Genomic DNA, 26,118 nt, shown 5'->3' with positions numbered 1-26,118 from the left:
CTGCCTATGGCAGTGAGGTTGGATCTAGATGATCTTTAAGATTTCTTCCAACCCAAACTATTCTATGATTCATTAGTCAGTAGTGAGAAAGAGGTAGTTTCAGAGGGCAGTTGATCCCATCTACCTTTCTCCATTGTCAGGGGGGGAAATGAAGTGATTAATGAACTTCAGTCCTCTTTTTGGAAAGATAAATATAGATAAGAGAAAAGTTACCCAAACCAGGTCTGGTTTTTGCATACTGGTAGTGTTATCATACATGGTGGTGTCAATCAGAACTGACTGTCTCTGCTGTGTTCATGAGGAAAGTGTTTTCCACATGCAGCGTTTCCCACATCAGGTAGCTCAGTCCATGCATCAGGTCAGCCACTGTTGGTAGTGGCTGTTATACTACTTGATTTCCCTTTTTCTTTCTTCTTTTGAATTTTCCTTCCTATGAGGGTAAATCTGCCTGAGTCAGTAACAGAGATGGAAAAGTATTCTGAAGCAGACTGAGGATCATGAAGTGATCCTTTTCCTGTCCTGCCCTGTCTTGTCATGTTGTGTCCCTCTGATCCTTTTGCCCTAGTCTCCCGATTTGGCCATCTGTGAATCTTGTTATCTAGTACTGTGCAGAGCAGACTGCAGTGTGACTGATCTCTTGGCGCAGCCAGTATGTTTCCTTGGCGGGTAGTGTGGGATGAAAGAGGCACAATATATGCATTTTCTGTCCAAGACTTGTTTATCTGCCTGACATCCAGGCCACTCTGGGAGAGGTCTCCTCTTGGTAATCACTGGCAACCAAAAACGAATCAAATCAAGGCAAAGTTAGAAGAATTCTCCTATACAAAGAGCTGCTCTAAAACAAAGCTGCATTTTTGTGGTGCATTGTCCTGTCTCTGTGTGAGTTCTGTAAAGAGACAAAGGCAAGCAGGAAGGAAATCTCAGCTGCTTAGTAAATGCCCTAATTTGATTTATTTACTGCTCCCTTCCCCCACCCAAACTGTTCTGCTAACCTGTTAGTCCCAACTCAGACAAGTAAGACCAGCTAATCTGATTAGTTCTGACACACAGGAGCAAGGCTGCTGGGAAAAGCTGGACCCTTACAGCTGTTTCAGGCTTCAGCTTCGATCATACTGTTATGGGTTTGCCAAATGTATAGTGCAGCGTGACAGGAACTCGGCAGCATGTACACAAGTGAGCAGTGTGACCGTCACTGAAGATTTCTGCCCTGGGTCTGAGGCCACTGGAATACAAACCATGTTTCGTGTCACCTTCAATGTAATGACAGAGAAAGTTACCTTCACCTTGGCAGCCTGCCCCTCCATCACATGGAAGGTAAGCTCAGATATGCATCATGTAAAAAGGTTGATGGCACAAGAAAATTAAACTCTTTTCCCAACTGTAGTCTGTGTTTACAAAATTATAAGCAGAGCAATAATGTTTTAAGGGAACTGCATTACAGAGTTGCAGATGCTCAAGTCATTCGAGTTAGACTGACTAAGGGGATGTGGTTCTAGAGAACAGCTTATTTATTGCCTTTCAAAACTTTTATCATTCGTCATTTAAAACCAGCCAAATGCATAGTCATTTTCCTCATTCTGGTCTGGAAGTGCTACTAAATTTATATTAACAGCAAACCCAGAAAAGTATATAAACACAACCTGCTTGTGTCTGTAAGGAAGGGACGTTGTCTGGGTAAAGCTTTGAAGCTTCCTAGATAATTTAGGGATTGCAAGGATTTGTGAACTATACCAAGGCAGGATAAAATAGAAAAATTTCAACCCTATGTTAAATGACTTGAAGAAAAAAAACCCTTAGATGCTAGTCAGAGATGCTTTTCACATCGGCTCTTTCTCCTATTCAGCAACTCAGTTCAGATCTTCATTGCCTTAAGACAAATGTTCCTGTCGCATATTGAAGAGATCAGTATTGTCAAGGTGGGATGGGACCAGTTTAATTGCCTTTCCTTTCTTTTTCAGTGAATGTGTGCTTCCACTCTAGTGCAGTTTGAGATGACAGCCACTGTCTTCTGAACTGTTGCTTTGAAAACTTGATTTTAGAGTCTGTTACTTACAGTTACTGTAAGAACCTCATCTCTACCTGTTATTATGCCTTTCAGATGTGAGACAATTATGAATAAGTAGATATAGTGGCACAGCAGGGTAATTGCTCTTGACTGTTCATTATTCGTTATGCTTCATAAGTGGTTGTCATATATCTTTGCCGTATCATTTTCTCAGTCTTGGATCTATCTTTTCTCTTGACTTGTGAGGTGAACACTGCTCAGAAGCTGTTATTAGGAGGTCTTTAAAGGACCTGGTACAGTGTGACCCCAGTCCACATCTGTGGATGCTATTTGTAGCATCAAACGCTAAACAGGAAAGATCTACTGGGGCAAGGTGCATTTGGAGCAAAATTCAGATAAAATGAATTTTACTGAACACCCTCTCTTCTTGGGAGAGTTCACATTGATATTGCTTCAGTTTCCCTCTTTATTTGGAAAATTTACCTTCCCATACATGCATATGCACTAAATGGTAATGGAAAGATCGTTTCAACACAACATAATATGACCTTACCTATGCTTGCTAATGGTGTGTTAAAGAATTTTCTGCTTTCATATCAGAGTTTTAAGGACTTACAGCTCTCTGCTTTTAGGCTGCAAAGCACCCAGAAGAGGAGATTGAAATGGAAAAGGATACTGATCTTACTATGCTGCAGTGTTCCTACCTGGCTTATTAGCTCTTGGTACAGTAAACATGGACACAAATATAACCCAGCTGTGTGCTGCATTTCAGTGCTCATTACATTGCTGAAGGCTGTTAGACCTAAGTGCACTGTAGCAAATCCCTCTGGAACAAACTGACAAGTACTGAAAAATGCATCCCAGCACACCATTTCTCCATCTCTTCCATTATTTGCATAATTTACATTATTTGATATGTGCAATGTGCAAACATGAGCAGATGCTTGAAAATGAAAGCTAAAAGAAACTATGGTACAGTAAGACTTACTGAAACATAGTACATTATTGATGACCTAAGTAAAACAATATGTGAGAAAGTGGGCACAATTATATGGAAAAACAAGATGAGATGCCAAGCCAGCAGAATAGATGGCTCTGCAGTAGACCTTACATAAGTAATGCTAAGTTATTTTAAGGAAAGCTTTGTGGAGGGAGGTCATTTATTTTATTGACCAGCTCTTACATTTGGAAAAATCTGACTAGGTTTCAGGCACATAGGCTTTTCATTTTGACTGTAGGAGGCTAATGAAAGGTACTGTTTCCCTACAACCTTATTTTGCTTCTGTCCTTGAATCAGCCAGAACAGCAGTGGTACTGGAAGTTGATTTAAATCCTTTGAGGCTGAAAGAGGTCACATCACTGCTGGAGGAGGAAGGATGGAGACGTTTACTTTTGGACTGCTAAATCTTTTTATTTCAAGAACTGGTGGTCCAGCCTGCAAAAAATACTGAGATGTTCTGGTTTTCCACATGCCATAGCATGACCTGCAGATGAATCTTGCACAGTGTGGTGGGGCCAGGAGGATCAGGCAGCTCTGCAGCAGATGTCTTGGGGCCAGGAGGAATGGTACAAGTCCTGTCCCACATGGTTATCATTCTGCCCTACTCTATGCAGTTTTCACTTCTATTAGATATTAATTTCTCATTGGAAGTATTGGTGAAAAATATTCTGGTCAAAGCCTACTCTAATCAGACGTGAAATATTTATTTATATAACATTTTAGTGGAAGGAAGAGAGGACCTCTGCTCTAGACATGTCACAGTGTGTAGGGCATAAACTCCATTGCTTCTGTCAAAACATCGTTTTATAATAAATAGTTTAATTAGAAATGGGAGAGGGTATGGAAACAGGAAAACAGGAAAACTAGAGGGAAGTGACAGCTGAAAAGGCTGTTGACAAATGCAAAGTGCTCAGAGTTGAACAAGCTGTTTAACATAGGCACAAATGCTTGAAAACCAAAGCATGAAGCATCTTTATTATAAGCCATAAGCATCTTTATTATAAAGCCTGAAGGAGAGGACTGGGCTGCTCTTCCTCACCCCTCTGTCAGTCTGCCTCTACTCATTTCCCCTCTCCTTAGAGAACAGGCTACTGGTACTTCTCAGTCTGTTGACAGGCTCCGAGATATGCGTGAGTTACACAAATCAGCCTGTGGCGGGTATCAGCTTAGACAGGGTACCTCTTCAAAGGCCTTTTCAGATTTTGCTCATGTGAATTACTGTTGCGTTTTCAGTCAGTTGCTGCTGATGTTCATTGAGTTTCACGTTGTGCCCCATTGTGCCCTATACCTGGCTTTAAGGACAGGAAACAAGATCATGCAGCTATTGATATACTAACAACCCCCTACTACTCATTTCCGAACCCATGAATAAGATGACATGCTGCTTAAATGAATCCAATTCAAATTCACACAGCAAAACCAGTTGGTTTGTGCTGTTTTATTGAAGGCCAGGAAATACATTTGATGGGGATCAATCTGACTCTGGGCTTTACTGATGACTGATGCTGTGCTTTATCTCGCTGACACAGAGAGATAAATGAGCTGGGGGTGGCTTTGCAGGCAGTTGGAGCCCGACCAAGCGCATTGTTGCCAACTTTCGAAAGTCACACAATGGCTCACTCTCCCTGGCAGTTAGAGCCGTTGGGGCAGGGACCCATCCTCTGAAAGGCTGTTAAGAAATAATGATGTAAACTCCTCCCTAAGAATGTGGGAACAATGTTTGAACCCTATGAAGGGAGCAATATCTGTGATAAGGAAGCCAGAAAATTTGGGAGCGTAGAGTTTGTTTTCTTTCTGCGGCGAGTTGAATACAGCACTCCTGCTCGTGAAGGGCTGGTGGGAAGGCAGGAGGAGAGGCGTGGGAAGCAGACGGCAGTACGCGGCTTTTCTGGCTCTGAATAACCTTCCCTGCTGCTATTTTAGAAACCTCAGCTAGGCTTACACAGAGCTGCAATCTGCCCTGTTCAGCAGGAGTAAGTGCACGTTACTGAACAGTTCGTTATTATTATACTTTGTTGTGGTCATGCCTAAATTGAGCCCCAGTGTCAAAAACCACGATGGTAATTGCAATAAAAACAGAAACAGGCCCTGGCAGAAAAGTTCACAATCAACAACTGTGGATTGGGTACAACAGAGCAAAGGTCCACACCATGAGCAGAAGGACAGTGCACTGATGATGAATGTCATCTTCATGTGATGACATCCTGGGAGAAATATGAGTGCAGGAAGAGGGCAGCATGACTATGGTACTTGCTGCAATGGATTATTCCAGGGCTGGATCCAGGAATGTCTTGCACTAGCCAAAGTCACTGCTCTGCTCCCCAGATCCTGTTGAAGTTGGGGAGGTGACGGAGCTGAGGATGCTCAGCACCTATGGGGAAGAATTACACTTTGTTCTTTACTCAGACATTGTTTTCAGCTTTCAGAGGAGTGCATTGCTTCTTGAACAGCAACTACTTAATTTCCAACTCTTAAACATGGAGCTGCTAAATGCTTCTGAGTGCAAGTTCCCTGAAAAAAACATCCAGAAACAGTTACTGTTCTCAGTTTTCATTTGAAAAGTGCCTTTTAAACCTATATTTTAAAGAGCTCTCCAAGGTATACACCAGATATCAGTACATCAAATTCTATGAACTTCGTTTGAGGCTCACAAGCATGTGTGAGACATCTCTTTTTTTCTCCCTGCTCGTGAGTACTGGCTCTTCCCACTTGGGATATTTGTTAGTTGATTTTGTCACTTTTTGATGTACTCAAAAGGCAGGTTGACAAATTCCCTCACTCTTCACAATATTCATGGTTCAGTAATAGTCTGTGACCCCAAATACTTGTGTCAGCAACCCAGAACCCCAATGCACACTGCCAGAACAAAGTTTGGGATTATGATGCCTGATTCGAGAGCTACTGCCACAGAAGCAAGTGCTTTCCGAAGTGATGACTTACTATTATTTCTAGCAACAGTCTTAGAGTTTCATTATCTTGAGCCACGATGACAGATCAAAGATTTTTTTTCTCCTGTCATTGTATTTCTGAGAGTTCTGTTGGTCCCACGTGTCTCCTCAAAGGCTTATCAGCACAGGAGTGAAATCCATTCCTCCATCTCTCCCTGATTGTTTGCTTACAATATAACATGCTGGCTTCTTGCCACACAACAAAAATATCAGCATTTTCTTAGCCTCCTACGATACCCTTAAGTAGTTGTGACTCTCGTATCAACAGATCCTTGCTGAGGGTCAGGTAACAAACACAGAAAATCAGTTCTGTGATACTCGTCTGATCCCCAACTCTCGTTCACCAGCAGAAGGCAGCAAACCTTCCCTCTGAGCTTCATCTGAGGTTGTTTGGATGCGAAAGAGGGGGGGGGGGCGCTTCATCGGAGGCACTTGTTTCCAGCAAGAAGAAATAAGCTGTAAACAAAGCAGTTGTGCAACTCGAAACAAGGGAGAGGAACCACGGAAACCATAGAAATATTGCTGCAGTCGGGACAGAAGAATTAAGTAGAGGCCAGAACAAAATCACTGCAGTGACTTGTACCGAATGGCATGAGAAGCATTTTGTTGTCACTGTTATTGTTCTTGTGGTAAGAAAAAGGGATCATTATGTGCAATGTAGCAAATGAACAACATTCAGAGCAGCATGATAAAAGCGAAACTGCCCTGGATCAGCTCTGCCCATGTACGTTGACCCTTTGTCTTTAGAGTGAAGACGTGGAAAGTTCAAGGTGGCTATTTTTACTGGAAGCTGTTTCTAGCCATTTAATTGTTTTCCTTCTGAGCTGTACCAGCTCGAGCTCTTTTATATTTGATATGGGTTGTTGATTACCACTTTCTTTCACTCTCTTCTGTATGCTGCTCATCCAAATGTCTTGTTGTGACAGCACTACTCAGCTTCTTTTTCCTGATAGCTGCTGAACTGAGAGACTGGAAGAGAGAGAAACAGGCTAAATTGAAAGCTGCTAAACTGTAGTGCAATTCCCCCTAAGGAAATGTCCCTTCACTTACAAGATAGTACTGGTTAGGGGTCATTGAACTATTTGTGGCAAATCATCGCTTAAATTTTACCATTCCTGCTTTCAAGTGTACCACTTCTAATTTTAACTATCTTACCAGAGATTTAAATTTATTTTTTAGTCCTTCAATTCAGTAAGCAGTTTCTGCAGAGCATTTGCTTTGTGCTCACTTCTCCATCCGTAAGTAAGTGGTTGGTGATTAAAACACCTAAGGAGTTGGTTCTGTTGTCTGACTGGGCACTGAAACTAATTTCTATGGTTATTTGCTGGAAATAAAAAAAAAAATGCATTTAAATATAATTTAAAACAAGGCAATGACTTTTTATGGGTATAAAAATGAATTCATTCTCCAATGTTTACTGTATTCTGAGCCAGAACATCTTTCTTGGTTAAAGTTTTGAAAGAGAAAGAGAAAAGAAGGAAATGGGTTGCTCTGCTGTGCTCCTGCTTTTGCAGAGTGGCTTTTTCTGGAAAGCAGTGGAGAATGCTGACTGGACTGGCTATACCCCTGTTGGTGCTTATGTCATGTATCTGAGGGTTTCAGCTGACATTGTCAGGCTTCTCCCTTGGGCCTAAGTCTTTCTATTTTCTTGCAATTATTAGAAATACCTTCTGTGCCTTTGGCTAATCTATAGTTGGCGTAAGTAATTTTAGCTCTATGGACAACAGTCAGTGGTATTGATGTTTGTGTATGTTGTGTTGAACATGCCGGGCTATGCTGCCAACTTGACCATGGGCAGGGGCTAAAGTCCTCCCAGTGTGACGACACTCGCCTTCTACAGCTGCGCTGTTAGCAGAGGTGATGATGAATTAGTTCCAGGGACAACTCAAAATTTTGCTTGTGTATTTTTGGTCCATGTCCTTTGACAGGGAGATGTGCTGGGAATGGCCTGGACATAAGTGAACCTAACTACCTAATCTGATAGAGTTAGAACTGGAAGAGTGGTGTAAACACCATGGTTTGGGAGGTTTTAAAAGTCCTCATGTTTCATCAGAAATGCTGTAGACATCTGAAGCAAGCTTTAATTTAACATAAACTCACTGCTGATTAAAATTTGTTCAAAATCACTGATGTATCTATTTTGTACTGTCAGTTTTTGTGCCTGATCAGGTATAATCTGTCTGCACACTTCCATTTTTATGCTAGATCAAGGAATATCTGCCTTCCCACAGCCAGCATAAAGCCTCCACAAAAACATGAAACTATTATACAGCTCCTATTAATGAATTAGTAGTAGGGAAATACTACTGTATATATACTACTGTATAGTAGGGAAAGAAAAAATACAAAGGAACTGAATGCTGTCATTTGAGAAGATTGCCTAGAAACTCAGTAGATTCCAAGTGGGAATTGCAAGATCTTTGCTGAAGACAATAAAATGTTGATTTGAGCAATATGGAGATTGAAAAAGATGATGGCACAGCACCAAAACAAGGAGGTGTGTATATGGAAGAAGTTTAAGAGTTGTCTTGTGGAAGTGAAATTTTGGATTCTTACCAAAAAGAATAAACATGCTTCATGTGAAATACTGCGAAATGTTAGGGCACCTGTGCATTTTGCCCATGGGATTAAGTTTCTGTTCCGGTGCAGATGTTTAGTGTTTGGTAATCTTAGTACCTCATGTTTTATTTAACAATATCTGAAGCTCTCCCCACTATTATTATTACAAAAAAAGCAGTCACAAACTTGGGGCAGTATGTAGAAATCTTCTTCTATGGCAGCAATAATTCATTCCTCTTTATCATAGAATCACAGAATCACCAGGTTGGAAAAGACCTCTTGGATCATCGAATCCAACCATTCCTATCAACCACTAAACCATATCCCAGAGCACCTGATCTACCTGTCTTTTGAATACCTCCAGGGATGGTGATTCAACCACCTGTAATGTGATATCCGTTGTCTTAGTGCAGCTAAAATCATCCTAGGTGCTTTACAAAACATAAAAAGACATAGTTCCTGGCCTAAAGTGCTTTCTGCTTTAGTTCGAACATGACACAAGTCATGAGAAATGAAGGTGAGATGGTGGAGGGATGAATGAGACCCAGAGCTCCTCTAAGAAGTGCACTCTGGTGCGATGTTTATACAACCTGAGCATAGAAATGTGCCCAGCCCCCTCCTTGTTTTTGAAGTTAGCAAGGGTTGTATGATGTTAAATGGCATTTGAAGAGTTCTAACTGATGACAGTTTATTTTTTTTTTTTACTTTTGACAAGAGCTCTTGCAAATCACATCACCACCTGAGGCACTAAAGAAATATGCACCAATTTATCTTAATATGCCATACTGTAAATGACAATGATTTACTTGCTATTTTAGAAGAACTGCAGCAGAGACAGGGACCAAGTGCTAGGGAGTAGGCAGAAAATAAGCATTACATACATCATTTAATTCTCAGTGTGGCCACAAAATGTGGTAGAACTGTTTCCTGAGGTGGACCCTACTCAAGTTTCTTATAAGACCAGCAACTTCTTATCAGACTTGTAAATTCCAGTGGGTCTTTGCAAACTGGTTTCAGCAGCAGAGAATGTTAACAGTGTCTTTGACCGCTGCATTGAAGCTATCAGCGCTTTTCCCAAAAAAATGTTTCCAAGCAACACCACTTCTCTGAGAGCCAGAGAGAAAAGTATATTTAAAAATCTTTATTTACAACTGGAGAAGATTCCTCCACCTTATTGGGCTTCTGGTAGTTATTGAGGCTTCATAGTGCAATATTCACATATTTCACAAGGAAAATGGTGAGTTTAACCAATTGGTCACAGACCAGACTACCCTGTTCCTCTGCTGTTACTGATCCTGAGGTTTAGAAAATACAGGATACTGCATGGAGTTCCTCAGGTATTAATACCTTTACTGCAAGATGGAAATGTGTCTCTTCTGCTGGCTGTGGGGTCCTCTGTGATCAGAGGAGAAAAGTAGAACAGCTTCCTTGGGTAGAAATTTTGGGTTCAGGTGTACAAATGACAAGACAGGAATGTAACACGTGACACTCTGGAAAGACCAAACCATTTACTTCCTTTCATGCTTTTAGGCATCCCTCCCTCAGTCCTCTATAACGAAGCAACCCGATCTTTCTCTGATTTAGATGTGATCAATTCAACATCCTAACACCTAGCACTTTCCAAGGGAGGATTTCAGAAGACCATATAGAAGAAGCCAGTGGGTATTTTCTTAATGTACATGAAGAGAGATTTACATCTTATAGGGCTCAGCATGTAGCTCTGTAAGGACATTATTCCAGATTACTCTGGTCAGTACACCTTTTCTGGCTCTGATTTCCAGCACACAAGCTGAACGAACAGCCTAACCAAGGTCCAACATATTTCTCAAAATACACTTGAAATCCAGCTGTTCGACTCCATGCAGAATTTCACAAATCAATGCCTCTGAATGTCCAGTAACACACATGAATCAGATGTGAACTGTACTGTCTGTTTGAGCCTTGGTCTCTGCTGGTCAGCCCTAGTCTTGACTTGTGCCAGGCTTTACAGGCTTTGCCCCTGACCCTTGTGCGTGGACAGTGGCAGAGAGCTGCAAGCAAAGCTGAACTGCTGTACAAACTGGGAGGAATTTTTAGCAAGTGTTCTCCAATATAAACTAGTTGTCTCTTGATTCCCTTATTTCCCAGTCAAAGTGGGATGTTTCACCTCTCTTTCATTATCTGTTGGCTCATCCCAGGCTGGAGAAAGTTAAGAGGGGCTGTACACCTTACACCAGCGCTGCCTGGGCCCTATGGCAGGGAGGGATCCTGCTGTCTTCTCTCGCAGGCCACATCTTTCAGTAAAGTGGTGCTAGGAAGAAAAAAAAAAATGTTTAAAAGGGAACTAGAGTGAGCAAAAAGTTTTGCATTTGAAGTTTATAAATTGCTAGACAAACTGAATCAAACAGTGAGCTGTGCGTAGCCCTGGTTACGGAGTATGCAGTACAACAGGCTTCTTCTTATGTCTCCTCTAAGTGTCTTCTGATAATAGTATCGCCATGCTCTGGATGAACTTCATAACTCCAGGTAAGCTCAAAGATAAGCTGAGAGGCTTTCGCCACTTAAACCTCTTTAACATCCTAATGTATTAACGGGAGGTTTACGTAGACCAAGAGTTGCAAAAACAATCACTTATGAAAATGTTTTCTTTGGTTTGAGTGCCAAAATGTGACTTCCTTCTGAAAGCTAAGGTGTTACATTGTCATCAAACCCTGTGGGTGCCACTTCTTTCCCCTGGTGACAGCATAGGGCTCCTACAAGCACAGAGTCTTGGTGTTTTGTTTTGGGTGATTATTAACTTGTCTGTGTGCAGCCTGTAGACTTTGCTTTGTTAAAGAGCATTAGAGTATACGGGGTTTAATACTTTCCTTGGTTCAGGCATTTCTTCACTTCAGAAAGTGACTATTTTGAACTTTATCACTGTGTTAGAAAGCAACAATAAGCTCAGCTCTTTGCAAGAGTTGTTTGTTTTCTACAAACTCAGATTATCTATTCCAGTAACACGCTATTAGTGTACACTGTTATAAGCATTAACTAGTGACTCCTCAACACAACAAATCTCTGTACTCTGAAGAGACCAGAGCACTTAGTGGGTTCTGTGCCCATTACCTCAAAGGATTTTGGACCAGGATTTGCCCCTAATTACAGAAAACATTAACCATCCCGAATCTCATGCATCATTTTCTTCAGTTACTGGAATATCTACTGATTTTTTGACAAGATGTAAAATGTCTTTGCAATTTTCTCTCAGTATTTTTTTAGGAGAATGACTTTGAAGTAGTCACTGATCGCAGGTTTTAATGGCTGGAGTCTCATTAAGGGAGATCCATGAGGACCAAGTTTCTAGGTTAGGAAATACACAGTATTTTCACTTCTGAAGGAAGGCTAGAGGGGCCTGTGTACGTGCTTAGCCCTTTCTTACTATACAGTCATCTCTGTTTCCAAACTATGGGCTTCGCAAGCTCTGCAGGTGTCTCAAAAGCCCTGATTCCTTAGTCCTCTTTATAGAGAGGCACATTGGACCGCGCAGTGGATCCCACTTACTAATATTTTTCCAGTGGAAACCGTGTGATATTTCAGGACTTGGAGGGGCAATGGTGTACATTTGAGTCTTATCTCAACAAACACTCAGTACTCAGACAGAAAGTGGACCTTGGTACAAAAGGTGGGAAACATTCCCAGATCCCAGGTTAGATATTATCCAATATCGGTTTTATAAAGCAGAAGGAGAAGAACGTTTCTACCAGTGTGAGATGAGCAGTTCATTTGTCCAGTAACTGAAGGACTGGCTGTCTAAGCTGATGGATAACCTGAGCTGCTGCGTTTCTGACCTTAAAAATGTTACTAATGAACATCAGTCATGACAGTGACTAATGTTCTTGTTTGTACCAATGTTCAGCCAGTCTGAAAATATGTAGGTTCAGTAAATGATCTCCAGACTTTGAAATTCTACTCAGTTCTACACCCAAAGCTCACCAGCAGCAGGGAATAATATATACCACACTGAAGTAAAGAAACAACAGAGTAAAACCACAAAAGCAACAGGCCTGGCTTTAGCCGGGATACAGAAAATTATTCAGCCACCTTGAAAGCTGCCACTGCCTCCTTCTCTCAGTCGCACTGCATACATTACAAGTCCTACTTTAAATGGAGGGCACCATTGATAACTTACTGAATCCAAAATTTAGAAGAATTTAGACATAAAGTGTAATGTATAGCTCAAATAACATGACCTGAATGTCTTGCAATATTGTAATTGCCTTCTTTCAGCTGTAAAACTCAAAATCCAAGATTGTAGGATGAAACAATTTTCTCCAATTAGAGATCTCATTGCTGGCCTTGTGTTACGAGCAGTTCAATTTGTTCCATTCACTGTTCTTTCCAGTTTTGTCAGCAAGACAATTTACTGCTGCCTGTCAGTGTGTAGGGGATCCATAATGAATTATGGAAATTTGCTGTGAAAGCCTGACCTTTTCTGATGTTTGTATTAGGATTTCCCAGTACCTCTGTTCTCATACATTTTAATGCCCTAAGCAGAAAGTAGTCATTTCAAATATTGCTGAAGAAATTCACTTTAAAGTCTACACAGACACAAGAAAACTCATCCTTACGAAAAAAAATATTTCCTGTATTAGTGAGATGCAAAGTATTGTAATTTCTTGTTCCAGCCACAGGCAGTGCGAAGCTGGAGCAAGAATGAAACCATTTAACCAAGTTTTCCAAATACTACCTGATGTCCTGGATTGGCTGGAAGCCCACGTGGTTGGTAGCTCTTAAAGCATGCAATAAGGAGCAAGTTCCAAGAAATGTATGGATCTCATCACATACAACCTCCCACAGCTGATCGACTGTCAGGTGGCCTTGGAAAGCAGATTGACTGTTCCTGGGAATCAGACAGAGTCTTACCCAGTGAAAGAAAATTCTGACTTCAGATAATTTCCATAATTTTAGTTCCTTTAAAATGGCTAAAGCCAAAATGAGGGACAGGTTGATTCTGAACCCATCAGTTGATCTGTGAAAGGCGTACTTGGACAGTCGTTAATTTGCATGTCCTCTGACAGGCACAGGGTTGCATATCTCAGCTGGCAAAAGGATACAGTGCTCTGGACACGTGGGGTCTCTTCTAAAGCCTTATAAATCCAGCGTGAAGCTTTCCAGGCTTCAGATCACTCTTTTGAGATCTAATTCAATGCCAAGTCAAGCTGGATCTGTTTCCCAAACAAAAACACAGATGTAGGTAGATAACAAAGGAACTGCTGCATTCTTTTAGGGAAGCAGAAAGGGAGAAGATTTATTTCAGAAGCGTCAAGAGAGTGCCCACTCCAAAGAATCAGAATGAGATATATTTTATTCAAATTTTTATGACCACAGCATTCCTCAGTTTACTGACAGCAGTGTTAGAAAAGCATTGCAGATCCTGCAAGTGCAATAGAGCTTAAATTCCTTTGCACTGAAGCTGGTCTAAGTACATATGAAGGCTTCATAAGGGGTTAGAAATTTATCTCTTGCCCACTCTTTCCTTCCAGATAAAGTGATAGTTTTCTTCAGCTTTAGGATGCCCTGGTTGGACCATTTGTGCTGCTGACCTTGTGTGTCATGGGGCGTTTAAAAAGCTGTGAATTCAGACCTTAAGATGAAGCAGAAATGATGGAGCTAGTAATGGGCTAGGAAGACGCAGAAACCTACAGCACCATCTGCACTGAAAACCTTTGTTGTTTGTAATGTAGCTCTATCAGTTCAACCCCTAGAGGTTGATGGATCATTCCCTGGTGCCATTGTTACTCCAGTAACCTATTATACAAGAGCAGTTTGCGGCATTGAAACTCTTGTTTTGCCCTTTGGTGAAATACATCGATATAAGAGGTTTGTGTTAATGGTAACATCACAAGTAGGGAGGAATTACGATGTTTTTGGGCCATCTCCTACCTTAGGACTCCCTGTCTGTAGAATACATTTTGTGTTTTCAACTTACAATGATTAGCTGTTGAATATGGGAGAAGAAAGCAAATGTGAAGTCACCTGGTCTAATTCCAGCATTTCTCATTTTGCAGTCTAAACAAAATAAAATTGAAATATTACAGTGAAATATACCCTTCAAATTGGGAAGAACATGTATGCTTGAGAAGGTAGAGGGATGGATACCCCATTGCACCTCCCTCTTGCTTCAGAGCTGCATACTGAGTTCTGATCAACCATAGTAACACTGATAACAAGGGGAAATGACATCTGAGGCAAAATGCTCACCTTGTTAGCATATGCTACTTTCTGACATATCTACACATAGAGATAGGTTTTACTGTTTAGCTAACATTTTATTGTTTTACACCTACAAAATGCATTCATAACAGAGCTGCATTCCGTTAGATATTATCCACCTGCAGAATGTCTGCTCCAAAGGATTTATAAATCAATAATTCTAGTTCAGTTTAAATAGAAATTATTTAGCCAGCGAAGTCTTTAGTAGTTTGTTTCCCACTTTTTCTCTAACAACTTCTATACTTTTTTACATGCTGGGAAAAGAACTGCCTCAGCTAAAAAGAGGCTTGATTTGAACAAGCTACTGACCTGCTTGCCTGATAGCTGTTGGACGAATTTAATTCCCAGTGACCAAGATCTGTTTCATTTGGGACTGGAAGTTCAGGGGCTTGCAAGACTGGTGCTGTGCTCCCATTAGCAGAGCTCAGTTAGATTACAAAGAGAGCTCTTGTGAAAGTCAGACTGAATCATCAAGTTTCACCCTTGCTATCCAAGCCACCATCAGATTTATTTCGTTTAGAGACAGGAAAGATCTTGTCTATGGTGGGGAGTGGGAGGTTGTTCTGTGAGTAATTTTAAATGGGCTTAGCGTCAGGGACTTTTTTTTCTTTTAAGGAACTATCCCACGGTCTTTGTTTTTAGGAAATTCTCTTTGTTATTTGATCTGATTTTTCCTTTACTGTTCTTCATCTTAACATCTATACCAAAACCACCTGTATGTGAAATGACAGCAAACCACTTTTTCTGCAGTTCATTTTTAAAGAGAGTACTTGAAAAATAGATTTGGAACCTAGATGAAATCAACTTAGCAGATTATTGAAATTCTAGAACGACCAGTAGCAACTCCCCATAACATTAACAGGTTCAGAATTTTATCTTTGTGATTAAGGTACTAGTGGGTTTTTTCCCTCTGTTATCTCTAGAACTAGCTAACAATTAAATACGCAATTGCAGCACAGATTGCGTAGAAAAGCCTGGAGAACATTAGCAAAGATCAAGGGACAGCTTACTCGACTTCTGATAAGAAGACATTTTGCTACTAGATGTGTTCATACTCTTTGTAAATGTACTTTGAGGGCTTACTGTATATCGGTTGCTTTAGAACAATCTAGGATTATGTTCTATGAACTCCTGATACACAATTTACTTTAATAAAATGTAGGGTCTGTTTCAGGAGAGGTGCAGTTCCATAAACTTATGACATGCCCCACCAAAGTGAGGATGGCTCAGCTTTATAACAGAAGTACAGTCTGGCATATAAAGGAAAGCAAGCTCTGATCTCACCTGCTCTTTATACAGTGGGCAACATGATATGTCGGTTCAGTATCTGTGAAGTGGACCACTGAGCTACCACTATAGTGAGGGGGATTTGAACACATTGGGGTGGGAATTGCCACAGCCCACTGGTGCAGCAGAACCCTTAAGCATTGCAAGAGTGTTACCTTTACTGGTACAGCAAGGGATATGACCACACAAGCACCAAAACCACTAAAAGCAATAAGGCTCAAAAAAGAAAAAAAATCCTGTGGCTAAGATATATAGGATCTGATGGCTTATCATAAACTCTACGGAATATTTCCCCTTGGGAACTGCTTTGGAAGCCTTTTGAGAACAGGTGCGCTGTATTTTCCAATGTTAAGAGTAATCACACATTTTAATTTTGAGGTCTTCTGATGTTTCTGCATTGGGTTTTGAGTAAAGTCAGAAAGCATGGAAAAAATGGAAATTAAACAGACATAGTAGATAAACCATTCTCTCCCAACACACTATAAAAATAGCTGTTTTAAATCACATCATGAATGATCTCTTAAGACAGATTATTAATTCATATGTGCTCTTTCAACCCTATTAAACTGTCATCTTATCCAGAGTGGGGAGAGGCACAAATCAAATGCACAGATCAGAATGACCCTGGTCACTATGTGGGAGTTGAAAGCTCAGTTGATTGAGGGTTTATGAGTGACCTTTCACTTTGTACCAGGCTGCATCAAACTACCCAGTCAAATACCTACTCATTTCCTAAGCGTCCTTAATCTGCTACAGGTGAAGTTATTCTTTATAGGCAAAATGCTAAACAGATGTGCAAACCTGAATTCTCAGGTTATTGCTAGCTGTGCTCTGGCGAATCTCAGTGCTGCAATTAGCCAGTGCATCGCTAGATGTCCCACGAAGACATCAATGGGACCTGGTGGGGGAAGTGCTTCTAAGCTGGTCCTGTGGAATACCAAAAAAAAAAAAAGTTCCGTTGTTTTTCTCCTGCCTTTGGCTCCTCAGTCAGATCCGCATGCGTTACACTGCTAGATGTGAAACTGGATTTGTTTCAGAACCTCTGAAACTGTTTTTTTCTGACAGTAACAGTATAAATAAATTCTTCATGAAGTCTTCTCATGTTTGGCTTTTCAAAGAAAAGCCGATGAGTCACAGATTTCTGAAGCATATTGTTCCCAGCATTATAGTTCTCAGACATTAATTAGAAGACATCAGAACAACAACAACATTTCCCCTGCTGCTTTTGGAAGAAAACAAAATATGAATCCAATTAGTTTGAATAATTCTGGTATTGAGTAATTGTATTGGTCACAAGTTTTATTTTCTCCTTGCTGCTGCATTTTGTAAAGTCAAGTCAAGCTGAAACAATAGGAAAACAGAGGGGAAAAAGTACCTTGGTATCCTGTGAACACCAGGTATCATTATCCTCTCTATGTTTTCGGAAAGAACTAATGAAAAGTCTCCTTCAAAAGCTAAATGCCTTCGTTGAATCCTTTATCTTCTCCTGAAGCTATTTAACAGCACAAAAGGCTTCAGCCTAAGAATCAACACAAAACCATGAAGAAGAAAAGGATCAATAGAACAAATGTTCTGCCAGTCTAGTGCTATAACCCAGCAGAAGTTTTAATTTCTGCGTGGCTGAGGTTTTTGTGTTCCTGAAGGTCAGGATTTTGGTACTTTCTGAAGTTCTGAAGACCTATTTCTGAACACTTATTTTAGCACATACTAGGAAGTGATAAATCTGTATAATTGGCTTTAGAAGTACTAGTACACTTTCAAAGCACTCTGAAAACATTTGGCTTCTCAGCAAATAAACTGAATGATATTTCTACTCCTCTTTGGGAAATCATTCCCTGCAATTAAAGGACCGCCTTACTTTTATGTGACCTCTCTACAGAGTTTGCACTTCTGTTGCTTTTAGACAACCTCTTAAAACAGCAGTATCCCAAACCTTATATTTTCCACCAAACTTCTGACTAGACTGTGAAAATACAAAATTCTACTAATGCTGAGAGTAGGATCCATGTGCATTTTTCATGTGGCAAAAACAGTCTCTGAGGAGGTGACATTACAAATTCAAAGCCAGATTTTCAAATTCTGCTGTTGTAACTACACTGTCTGCATTACTTGTTCTTCTTTCACCCCAATCACAGTGATGGTGAACAGATGCAATATGTGTCTTGTGATCAGTGATTTCCTGTCCTCAAAAGACCTTGTGAAATTGCCTCTCCTTCCCATTTCCAGATGCTCATTCAGAGACTCAATTGAATTAGGTTTCAAAAACATTGTCCAAACATTCTGTTCACTGTGATTATGTTTTTCTTACCTCTATGAGAAGGGCTGGTCGAACCTTTGTTGCCTGTGTCTGAGACGGCACCATATCCAAGTTGTCCTTGAAATCTACCCAATATTCTTGCAGCCAAACTGGTCACAACTTATCTAGAAATGTAGAATTTATGAAAGTCTCTTTTTGCATCAGGCAACTTTATCTTAATGCGTCTCTCAGAGTCTTCAGTACTTCCTGTCGCAATGTCATGGATATCTGTGTGCTGAAAGTTTACTGTCATCTTAGTAGCAGTCGATCTAAGACATATACATTTAGATTGTCCAGTGGTTTGTTTTGCACAATGACTTGAAGAAAGTGCCAGCAACAACATCCAATGGATTTTCCACTGTTAAGAATACCACTAGTTATCAATTTTTGAAGTTTCTTGTCCGTGTGATTTTCCAGAGAAAGTTTGAGATGCGAGTCATAAGAATTGCCTTTCTAGACAGACTTCCTCTTGGTGTTCTTCAAATGTGGCGAAGTACAGAAGTTTCTGTTTCTCAAAATATTTCTGTGTATCGTGTTCTGATTAAAAATATATGCATCTTGTTATATGCATGAGCTTCCTTACCTGAGATGTGAAACTTGTGACCTACTTTGAAAGCAGCCCTAATGCAAAGTTTCCCCAACTTCTGCTGGACTCTCTTTCTCATTATCTGCAACAATTTCCTGCAGTATACTGGATTCTGCTTTGGCTATGACCTGCTGCCCATAGTAGCTCCTGCTGTCATCCATCTTTATGTTGGCAAGCTTCCATTTTATGCCAGCATTCCTACAAGAGCAACTCAAGAACAACACTGAATCATGTAAAGACAGTGCAACCCTTTCCCAGTTAAAGAGATTTATTTTGGTAACCTGAGGCACTCGACTCTGTGGAGCATCTGGATGACTGGACCTTTGCTTCTCTGGCCTTTGGTATCTAGAAACAGATGATTTCACAAATCCAATACAGGTACGAGCTTGTATATCTTATTCTTCCTTGTATTAAAGGTTTGAATTGCTTTGTGCTACTTTGCACTTGTTAAAATCTTCTCTCCATTTTTCTGTCATGTGCAAACTATCAGAGTACTTTGGAAATGGTGTGATGCTGGCTTCTGCTGTCTTTGTAATAACAATGTGCCTGCTAAAAGAGGTTCCTATCTTCCTTCTTTTAAAAAGAGCAGAGTCTGCCTGCCTACCCGCATGACAGATGCTTAAGTGACAGAGTATGGGTTTCTGTACGTGCAAATAAACCATACCAGGGATATAGAAGAGAATGAATGGTGCAAGAAGCAGCTCGGGGAGAGGTTTAACAGAATATAGCTAAACTGGAGACAGAGGGGATGTGAGGAGTTAGAAGTAGACCAAGGATGAGTAAGCTGAGAGCCTGAAGGTGTGTTGTGGGAATATAAATCAAAGGGAGAGAGAAGGATGAGCAGCTAGTCTGAAATGGAGATTTTTTTTTTTTTGGTGAAAAAGAGGACCAGAAGTAGGTGCAAATCAACAGGAGAAGTGAGTGAACGGAAGGCTCTATAGAGGATTATGAGGTACAGGAATCACTGGAGTACATGGGCAGAAGGAAGGAGATCGCCTTTGTTTCTGTCCTCTCCCTGGACTGGAGATGGTACTGGAGTCCCTGTCACTCCAACCAAGTAGACGAGGAAGAGTGCCCGTGTGTATGTGTTGTCTGCATGGCTAGACCTAAGACTTGACTATGAGATGACCTTACACTGGGGAAGTGGGGGGCCTTTAATTTTAGAAGTTTACTGTTAAAACATGGTGCAATGTGATGACTTTGTTTTCATTAGAAACTGGCAACCACAGCCTAATTTACTTCACTATGCTTGCAATTTCTTGATGCACATCTGCGGGAGAAAGAGGTTTTGCATCCATGTACCCCTTATGAGTTTACTTTAAATTAAAATCATTAGGCTCTCCAAAGCTGATTAATGAGGTTCTGCCATGCTTAACAGAGCTTTATAACTTGGGCCTCTGAACACATGACCATATTAGTTAAGATCTTTTTATTAGACTTGGCCTTCAGCTTAATCATAGGCTCCTTTGAGAAAAATAGCTGTAATTGAAGAGTTTAGTTTCATAATGAGAATATTATCTGTCAGTTTTACGATAAAAAATTCTATGTGTACCATAAATTTTACTATCCCTAATAAAATAAAGAATAATAAAACATTATTAACTTAGCCTACAGTTGATCATATCTACCCCAAAACAAAACATTCTTGCAGATAATTATTTCCAATTAAAAATTCAGGTGATGAAATGCAGAGGACATAATAGTTTATATTCTTTCCTTGAACAGTGCAGGTTTCATCACACTTGTGTTATTTGAAGTTTTAGTCACAGTAAAGTATTTTTCCAATATCCTGCCAGAAAGGAATTAATCTCTTTGTTGAACGAGATGAAGCTAGAGTACTTTGGACAAGACAGGGAATGGGTCAGCAGAGGGACGTTTGAAGAAGGTTTTGTAAATCAACATGAGAAAATAGACATTTCTAGGAGACAGACTTCAGATCCAACTTCATGTCTAGTGCATAGTGAGCAGTGGCTATGTATCTGCTTGGGCTGGAAGACAAGAAAACATGCATTGTTGGGTTGCTTAAATTCTTGGTTTATTGATTTCACTAAGGTTATACATAGTAGAAACCATAGAAGCTGAACAGAAACATTTCTTATGTATAGGTATTCACAATTTTATTACAGTCTGTGTTACTCAGTAGTCCTATAAATTGTTTGGGATGTTCTATAGAAGTTCTAGGCCATAGATGAAGTTGTTTTGGCATTTCCTAGAAATCAGAGGCATTTTGTTGCTGCTGAAATAGAGTCACTGAAAACTGTGTGCCTTACACATGAAGTTTACTTGTAGGTAACAAAGAAAATGCAATTTGCTACCAGTACTGTTGTACACAACAAACTTTCTGGTTCATCGAATAGACCCCATCCTTACCATGCCACTGCCAGCACTAGTCAGTCCATTGCTTCTTTCTGGGTTCTAATTTGGGAGAGTAAGGGGAAGAACTGTTTGCCCACTGTCATCTGAATAAAAAACAACAAACCAAATCCTACTTCCCCAGGTGAAATTTAGAAAAAGTCCGTGGCTGTAGCACAAAAGTCATTTATTAAATAGTTTGCCCAAGTAGCCAAGCTGTCAGGCCAGTGGGCAAGGTGTTAGTAAAGAAAAGTACTGCTGCATGTAACCGTTCAGTCCCAGGGATTAAATTTTCCCCAAGAGGTGCAGGACACACTATATCTGTTCATACAGCAATAGTACGAGAGAAGTAAGGGAAAAAAAATGAGGCATTTTTCCAGTACAGCACATGGTCGGATGAGACTATGGCCTTTCACCCTGTCACATTCTCAGCAAAAGTTGCACTTTACGTAAGTGGCACATAAAAAAGGCCAGCTTCAGTAGTTGGGAAATGTGTCTGTGCCCTCTGGCATCGTTAGAAACCAATAACCAGAGCAGTAAACAGACTACAAATTTTTGGCATTTTATGTAAAGTTGCTTTTAAAATGTTCTGTATTTGAAAGGAGGACATGACTCAGTTAGCGGAGTTACATTATAAATGCTGGCTTGAAAGTGTCCATAATAGCTCTTTTCATTGCAGGCTTTCTGCTAGCAGGGGCTGGGAAGGGTACACCCTGCCACTCAGACCTGTTGTCCTTTTTTCCCTTGTTAAAGCAATGCTTTGATGGTGATGTGGAAACAGCTGCGAACTGCGTGGCTAAACGCCAGTTTTCTCTGATCAGATTCTTTGCCAGGGTCTTTGCGAATCAACTCTCAAAACAGCCACAGGGAAAGTCATTACTAACAGCTACACTGTTGCTGATATTTTTATTAAGAAAGTCTTAAGATATTGTCACTGCCACTCGCAGTCATGAGTTTGCCAAGGATGAAGAGAAGTAACATCACTTTGTGATGTTTTTGCTCAGTAATCACATTGAAATACTGCCTAAGGCTATAAAAAAAAACATTCAACAGGGTCAAAAAGCAGCTTTTTAATGAGAAGCCTTCAGTGGCCAGTTTCTGACCCACTACAGTTTTTAGTTCCTTTCTAGGTAGGTATCTGTGTTGCTGAGGACTGCAAACTCCTCTGGCTTTTCATATGGAGGAGTGAAACTCATAGCCAGTTTCTTCTATCAATATGCTTAAAATCTTAGATTTAGCCGAGCACTTGAAGTAGGCTCAAAATGACACTCAGTGGTCTTCACATTTGCAGTGACATTTTCCTGCTCTAAAATCTATTCTCTTAAATTGTCTTTCCATTGTCAGATGCCTTTTTGAATTTATCTCATTAGGAAAATGGTTCTGAAATTCACCTGTAGTGACGAGATTAATGATCGTGGTGGAAAGCACTGGGCAAAACAACCACAAATGAGGATCAATATTACCATGCATTTGAGGTGAAGACTAAGGATCTGGAATTGAAACATGTGCTATTTTTCTGCAAATCAATAGTTATACTAGCAATACCACTAAGAACAGAGCTAAGAAAGTTTTCCTTATCTAAGGTAAATCCAATACAATTAACAAAATTAAATCAGTGTATTTCATTTGAATGGCCAATACTGTATAGAAGCAAGAAATTATTTCAAAAAATGCACACAAACCTATATCTATAATCCAGCGGTAGAACCAAATGAGATGAACAAAACAAGCAGTAATCACAAATGATTAGTAATATGTCAACATTATGAATTAATTTTTAATTGTATGGGCAAAATTTCCAGAGCAGAATTTCTTACATAAGTTTTGGATTCCCCAAACATCTCTGTTTCTAACCAGATGTACAGTGTTATTGATGATGATATGAATAACGAGTAAGTCCTTTGAGGGAATAATACAGTTAGAAGAAAGGAATGATTTACAGTGTGTGCAAATGTGGCATTTTCTTTTTTTATTTTCCTCTACAATTCTGCTCTTAGACCTAATAAGAGGCTTTAGTGGGGATTCAGGTATCACCAGACCAATATATCTGTTCCCACTGAGGCTCAGTATTGAAGGGAAGGAATGAATGTGATTTCTTTTATTTCCTGTGTTCAGAAAAGTTTTAATAATTATCACTCAGCATTGCTGCTTGTAATGTAGCAGTAAGAAAATCAGGAAAATATTTGGGATGCAAATATTTAAATATTTTCACATTGTACCTACCCTACAGACACACATTATGAAAATGCTTGTTTTAATTGGAGCAGGCATTTGAGCAAGGGCTTGAAAAACTTTCAGTACCAAAGACTACATTTGTGTGAACTATGTGAACAGTTTGAACGACAACCTTGTTTGAAAGGGGATATCATGGATATATTAATATTTTCCTTTGGCTGTTTGGCTGCAGAATCAGCTTCCTTCTTTGAGGCCTGATCAAAAAGCCATCAGGTTTGCTTTTCTTTGAGGTATACTGTAAGATAACTTAGCAACTAGACAATATGGAACCTGTGTAAGAGCTGAACAAATGCAAGATGCTTCAGAAAATGTCTGCAGGGGCTATTCTGAAAGGGTTTGAATTAACTTAGGTCTTCCAGAGTTATCTTCTATGCAGTTCCTTTTCCCTTTACCTGATGCTGTTCTAAATAGAGATAAAATATATCTAATTTTGAAGTGAATCTCTCTTTTAGCATGTAAGTACATGCTATACTGATCTGTGCAAGGCATCTGTAGTATATTAAGAAACTGAAGATAAACTGGACTTACAAAATGTACAATATTTACTGTTTGTCTACAGCAAAATTATCAAAAATTCTGTTCCCAGATGTGTCTGGGTCTTGAATAAAACCTTAAAATGAGAATAGTGTAAGCAAGTTCAAAATAAAGCACAAAAATAGAATATTTCTAGGATATATACAGAATTTTGCTGGCTATTTGATTTACTGAATGACATATTTGTGTATATTATTGTTCTTTGACCTACTGGATACACACCTTCACAAAATATCTACAGCTGAATGCCCTTTTTTATTAAAATAAATTGACATTTTTATACTTCATTCATCTCAATTGATTCACTCTCATTAAGTTGAAACAACATACACCTCTCTCCCCTGAATGTATGAATACAAAGAGTGAATTGCAAACTTTAAAAAATGAAATAAATAGAATATCAAAGTGGAAACAATCTGTAAATAAGAAGCTATTTAAAAATGTATAAACTATTCATATAAAGTAGGTTAAAAATCAGTTCTCTAGTGTTAGATTCCTGTTTGCCCTTTGTTTTCCAGGGACAGTTATGAGACTGCAATACAACATGATAGAAATCAAAACCTGAATTTATCTACGATTCTCCAATGAAAATTGTATTGGTACAATTAAATGAGAACATGGTCGGAAATGTTGCTTGAAAACAAATAAGGCTCAGTAAAATTTCCCTTCCTTCTCTGGGGAAAGGTTGCTCAATTAGTAATGCCAAATGCATTGTGGAAGCTCAGAAAAAAATAGTGGATTCCAGCTAAAGATCCCTCTGAGTTTCTGGCTTCCTTTGAATGCTGATCTCGAAGTGAAACTCAAAGTCCCCACACCATTACGGAGCCAAAATAAGAAATCTGTTTGTTTAGACCTAGAAGAATTGAAACTACTAGTTCTTATATAGCCGCTTCATCCATCTTTCTGAGTTAGCGGTTTTGCTGACTGTATAAACAAAGATGAGAACTTATTATCTTTGTGTACTGTCTATTTTCCCATCTGTCCCATATAATTTCTCTTTACTGATTCGCTTACTTTCCTTGTGTTTTCACTCAGCAACACGTGCAGCAATCAAGCAGGAAAAAAAGCTGTATGGAGCAGGGTACTGGATCACCTGGGAACTGGTCTCTGGCTGAGTGACCAGGGACCCTGTGCTGCCCACTGGCACTGCTCCCACCTGAATCTGGAATGCTGAGGAGACTGGTGAAAGTCATTCCAGTTTGGCCTCAAACAAATGGAAGATTGCCACTCACCACAAGACTACTTGTTTTGCCAACAGCTGGTGAAAGGGAAACACAGATCCTTTAAACCTGATCGGCAAAGGGGAATATACCTTTGACTGACTTTATTTTCAAGGGTGGTTAGATAGGCATTCGTGCGCTGCTGTTTTGGACATTAAAAAGCTCCATAGTGTTCTGCTGTTTCATTTAGCCCTGCTATTAACACATTCTATTGTGCCTTCTCACTTAGTCCATGTTTACTGGAGGCATGAACTCTGCTTTCTGAACTTGTCCTTGAAGCCCTCCAGAAGGTAATAGGGGCAGAGAACACTGAAACTGGAGCTTTTTGTATCACTAAAGACTGACTGTAGCTTCAGTACATCTCTGCGCTCATCTACCTGCCTCTTATTTTGAAAGTGGGAACACTCCAGCCGTCTGTCAGGAAAATGCTGCCGCTTATGACAGGAATTAATAAAACAGTGAATACTGTGCTGGAGGCACTCAGTGGATTTGCCAGGGAAATATTCTGTTGCACATCTAAAAGAGTTAGGTATGAAGTAGCAAACTTGTTTCTCTGTAGATTAAAAAATAAATTTATGACTAGGGAACTGCACAGGAAAATGAAGTGAATGGCAACTTTTGCTTGGAAATTTATTTGCAGCGCTTGGAGTAACAGTAAGTGTTATTAGCTTTGACCTTGCAAAATGCCAGGTCACACACCTAGTTTTTATTTTAGGGAAGTTATTAAATATCTTGCTAACAAGTGCTGCTTCCTACTACTGGAAGTATGCCCTGTTTCACTCCACAAAATATTGCATTTCATTGGGACGATAATATTCTTATACCTGCCTTAATTCATAGCTTTCATCTAGATACTGCCCAT

General features: G+C 39.9%; 1 protein-coding gene across 2 annotated transcripts in view; it reads left to right on the top strand.

The window, feature by feature from the left end:
• Window positions 1-1,038: 1,038 nt before the first annotated feature.
• SPATA13 (spermatogenesis associated 13) overlaps window positions 1,039-26,118 on the top strand; it is a 148,390-nt gene continuing 123,310 nt past the window's right edge. The window contains exon 1 of one of the 2 annotated variants that reach the window (XM_054058636.1): window positions 1,039-1,314. In XM_054058636.1, coding sequence (XP_053914611.1) covers window positions 1,237-1,314 — 78 coding nt within the window. In that variant the 5' untranslated portion in view covers window positions 1,039-1,236. The remainder of the gene's footprint in view (window positions 1,315-26,118) is intronic. The other variant, XM_054058601.1, reaches the window with a different exon arrangement.

This window comes from Cuculus canorus, chromosome 1 (genome assembly GCF_017976375.1).
Source record: "Cuculus canorus isolate bCucCan1 chromosome 1, bCucCan1.pri, whole genome shotgun sequence".
Classification (NCBI taxonomy): Eukaryota; Metazoa; Chordata; class Aves; order Cuculiformes; family Cuculidae; genus Cuculus; species Cuculus canorus.
Note: the sequence above shows the minus strand (reverse complement) of the source record. Positions and strands in the feature narration are given on the sequence as shown.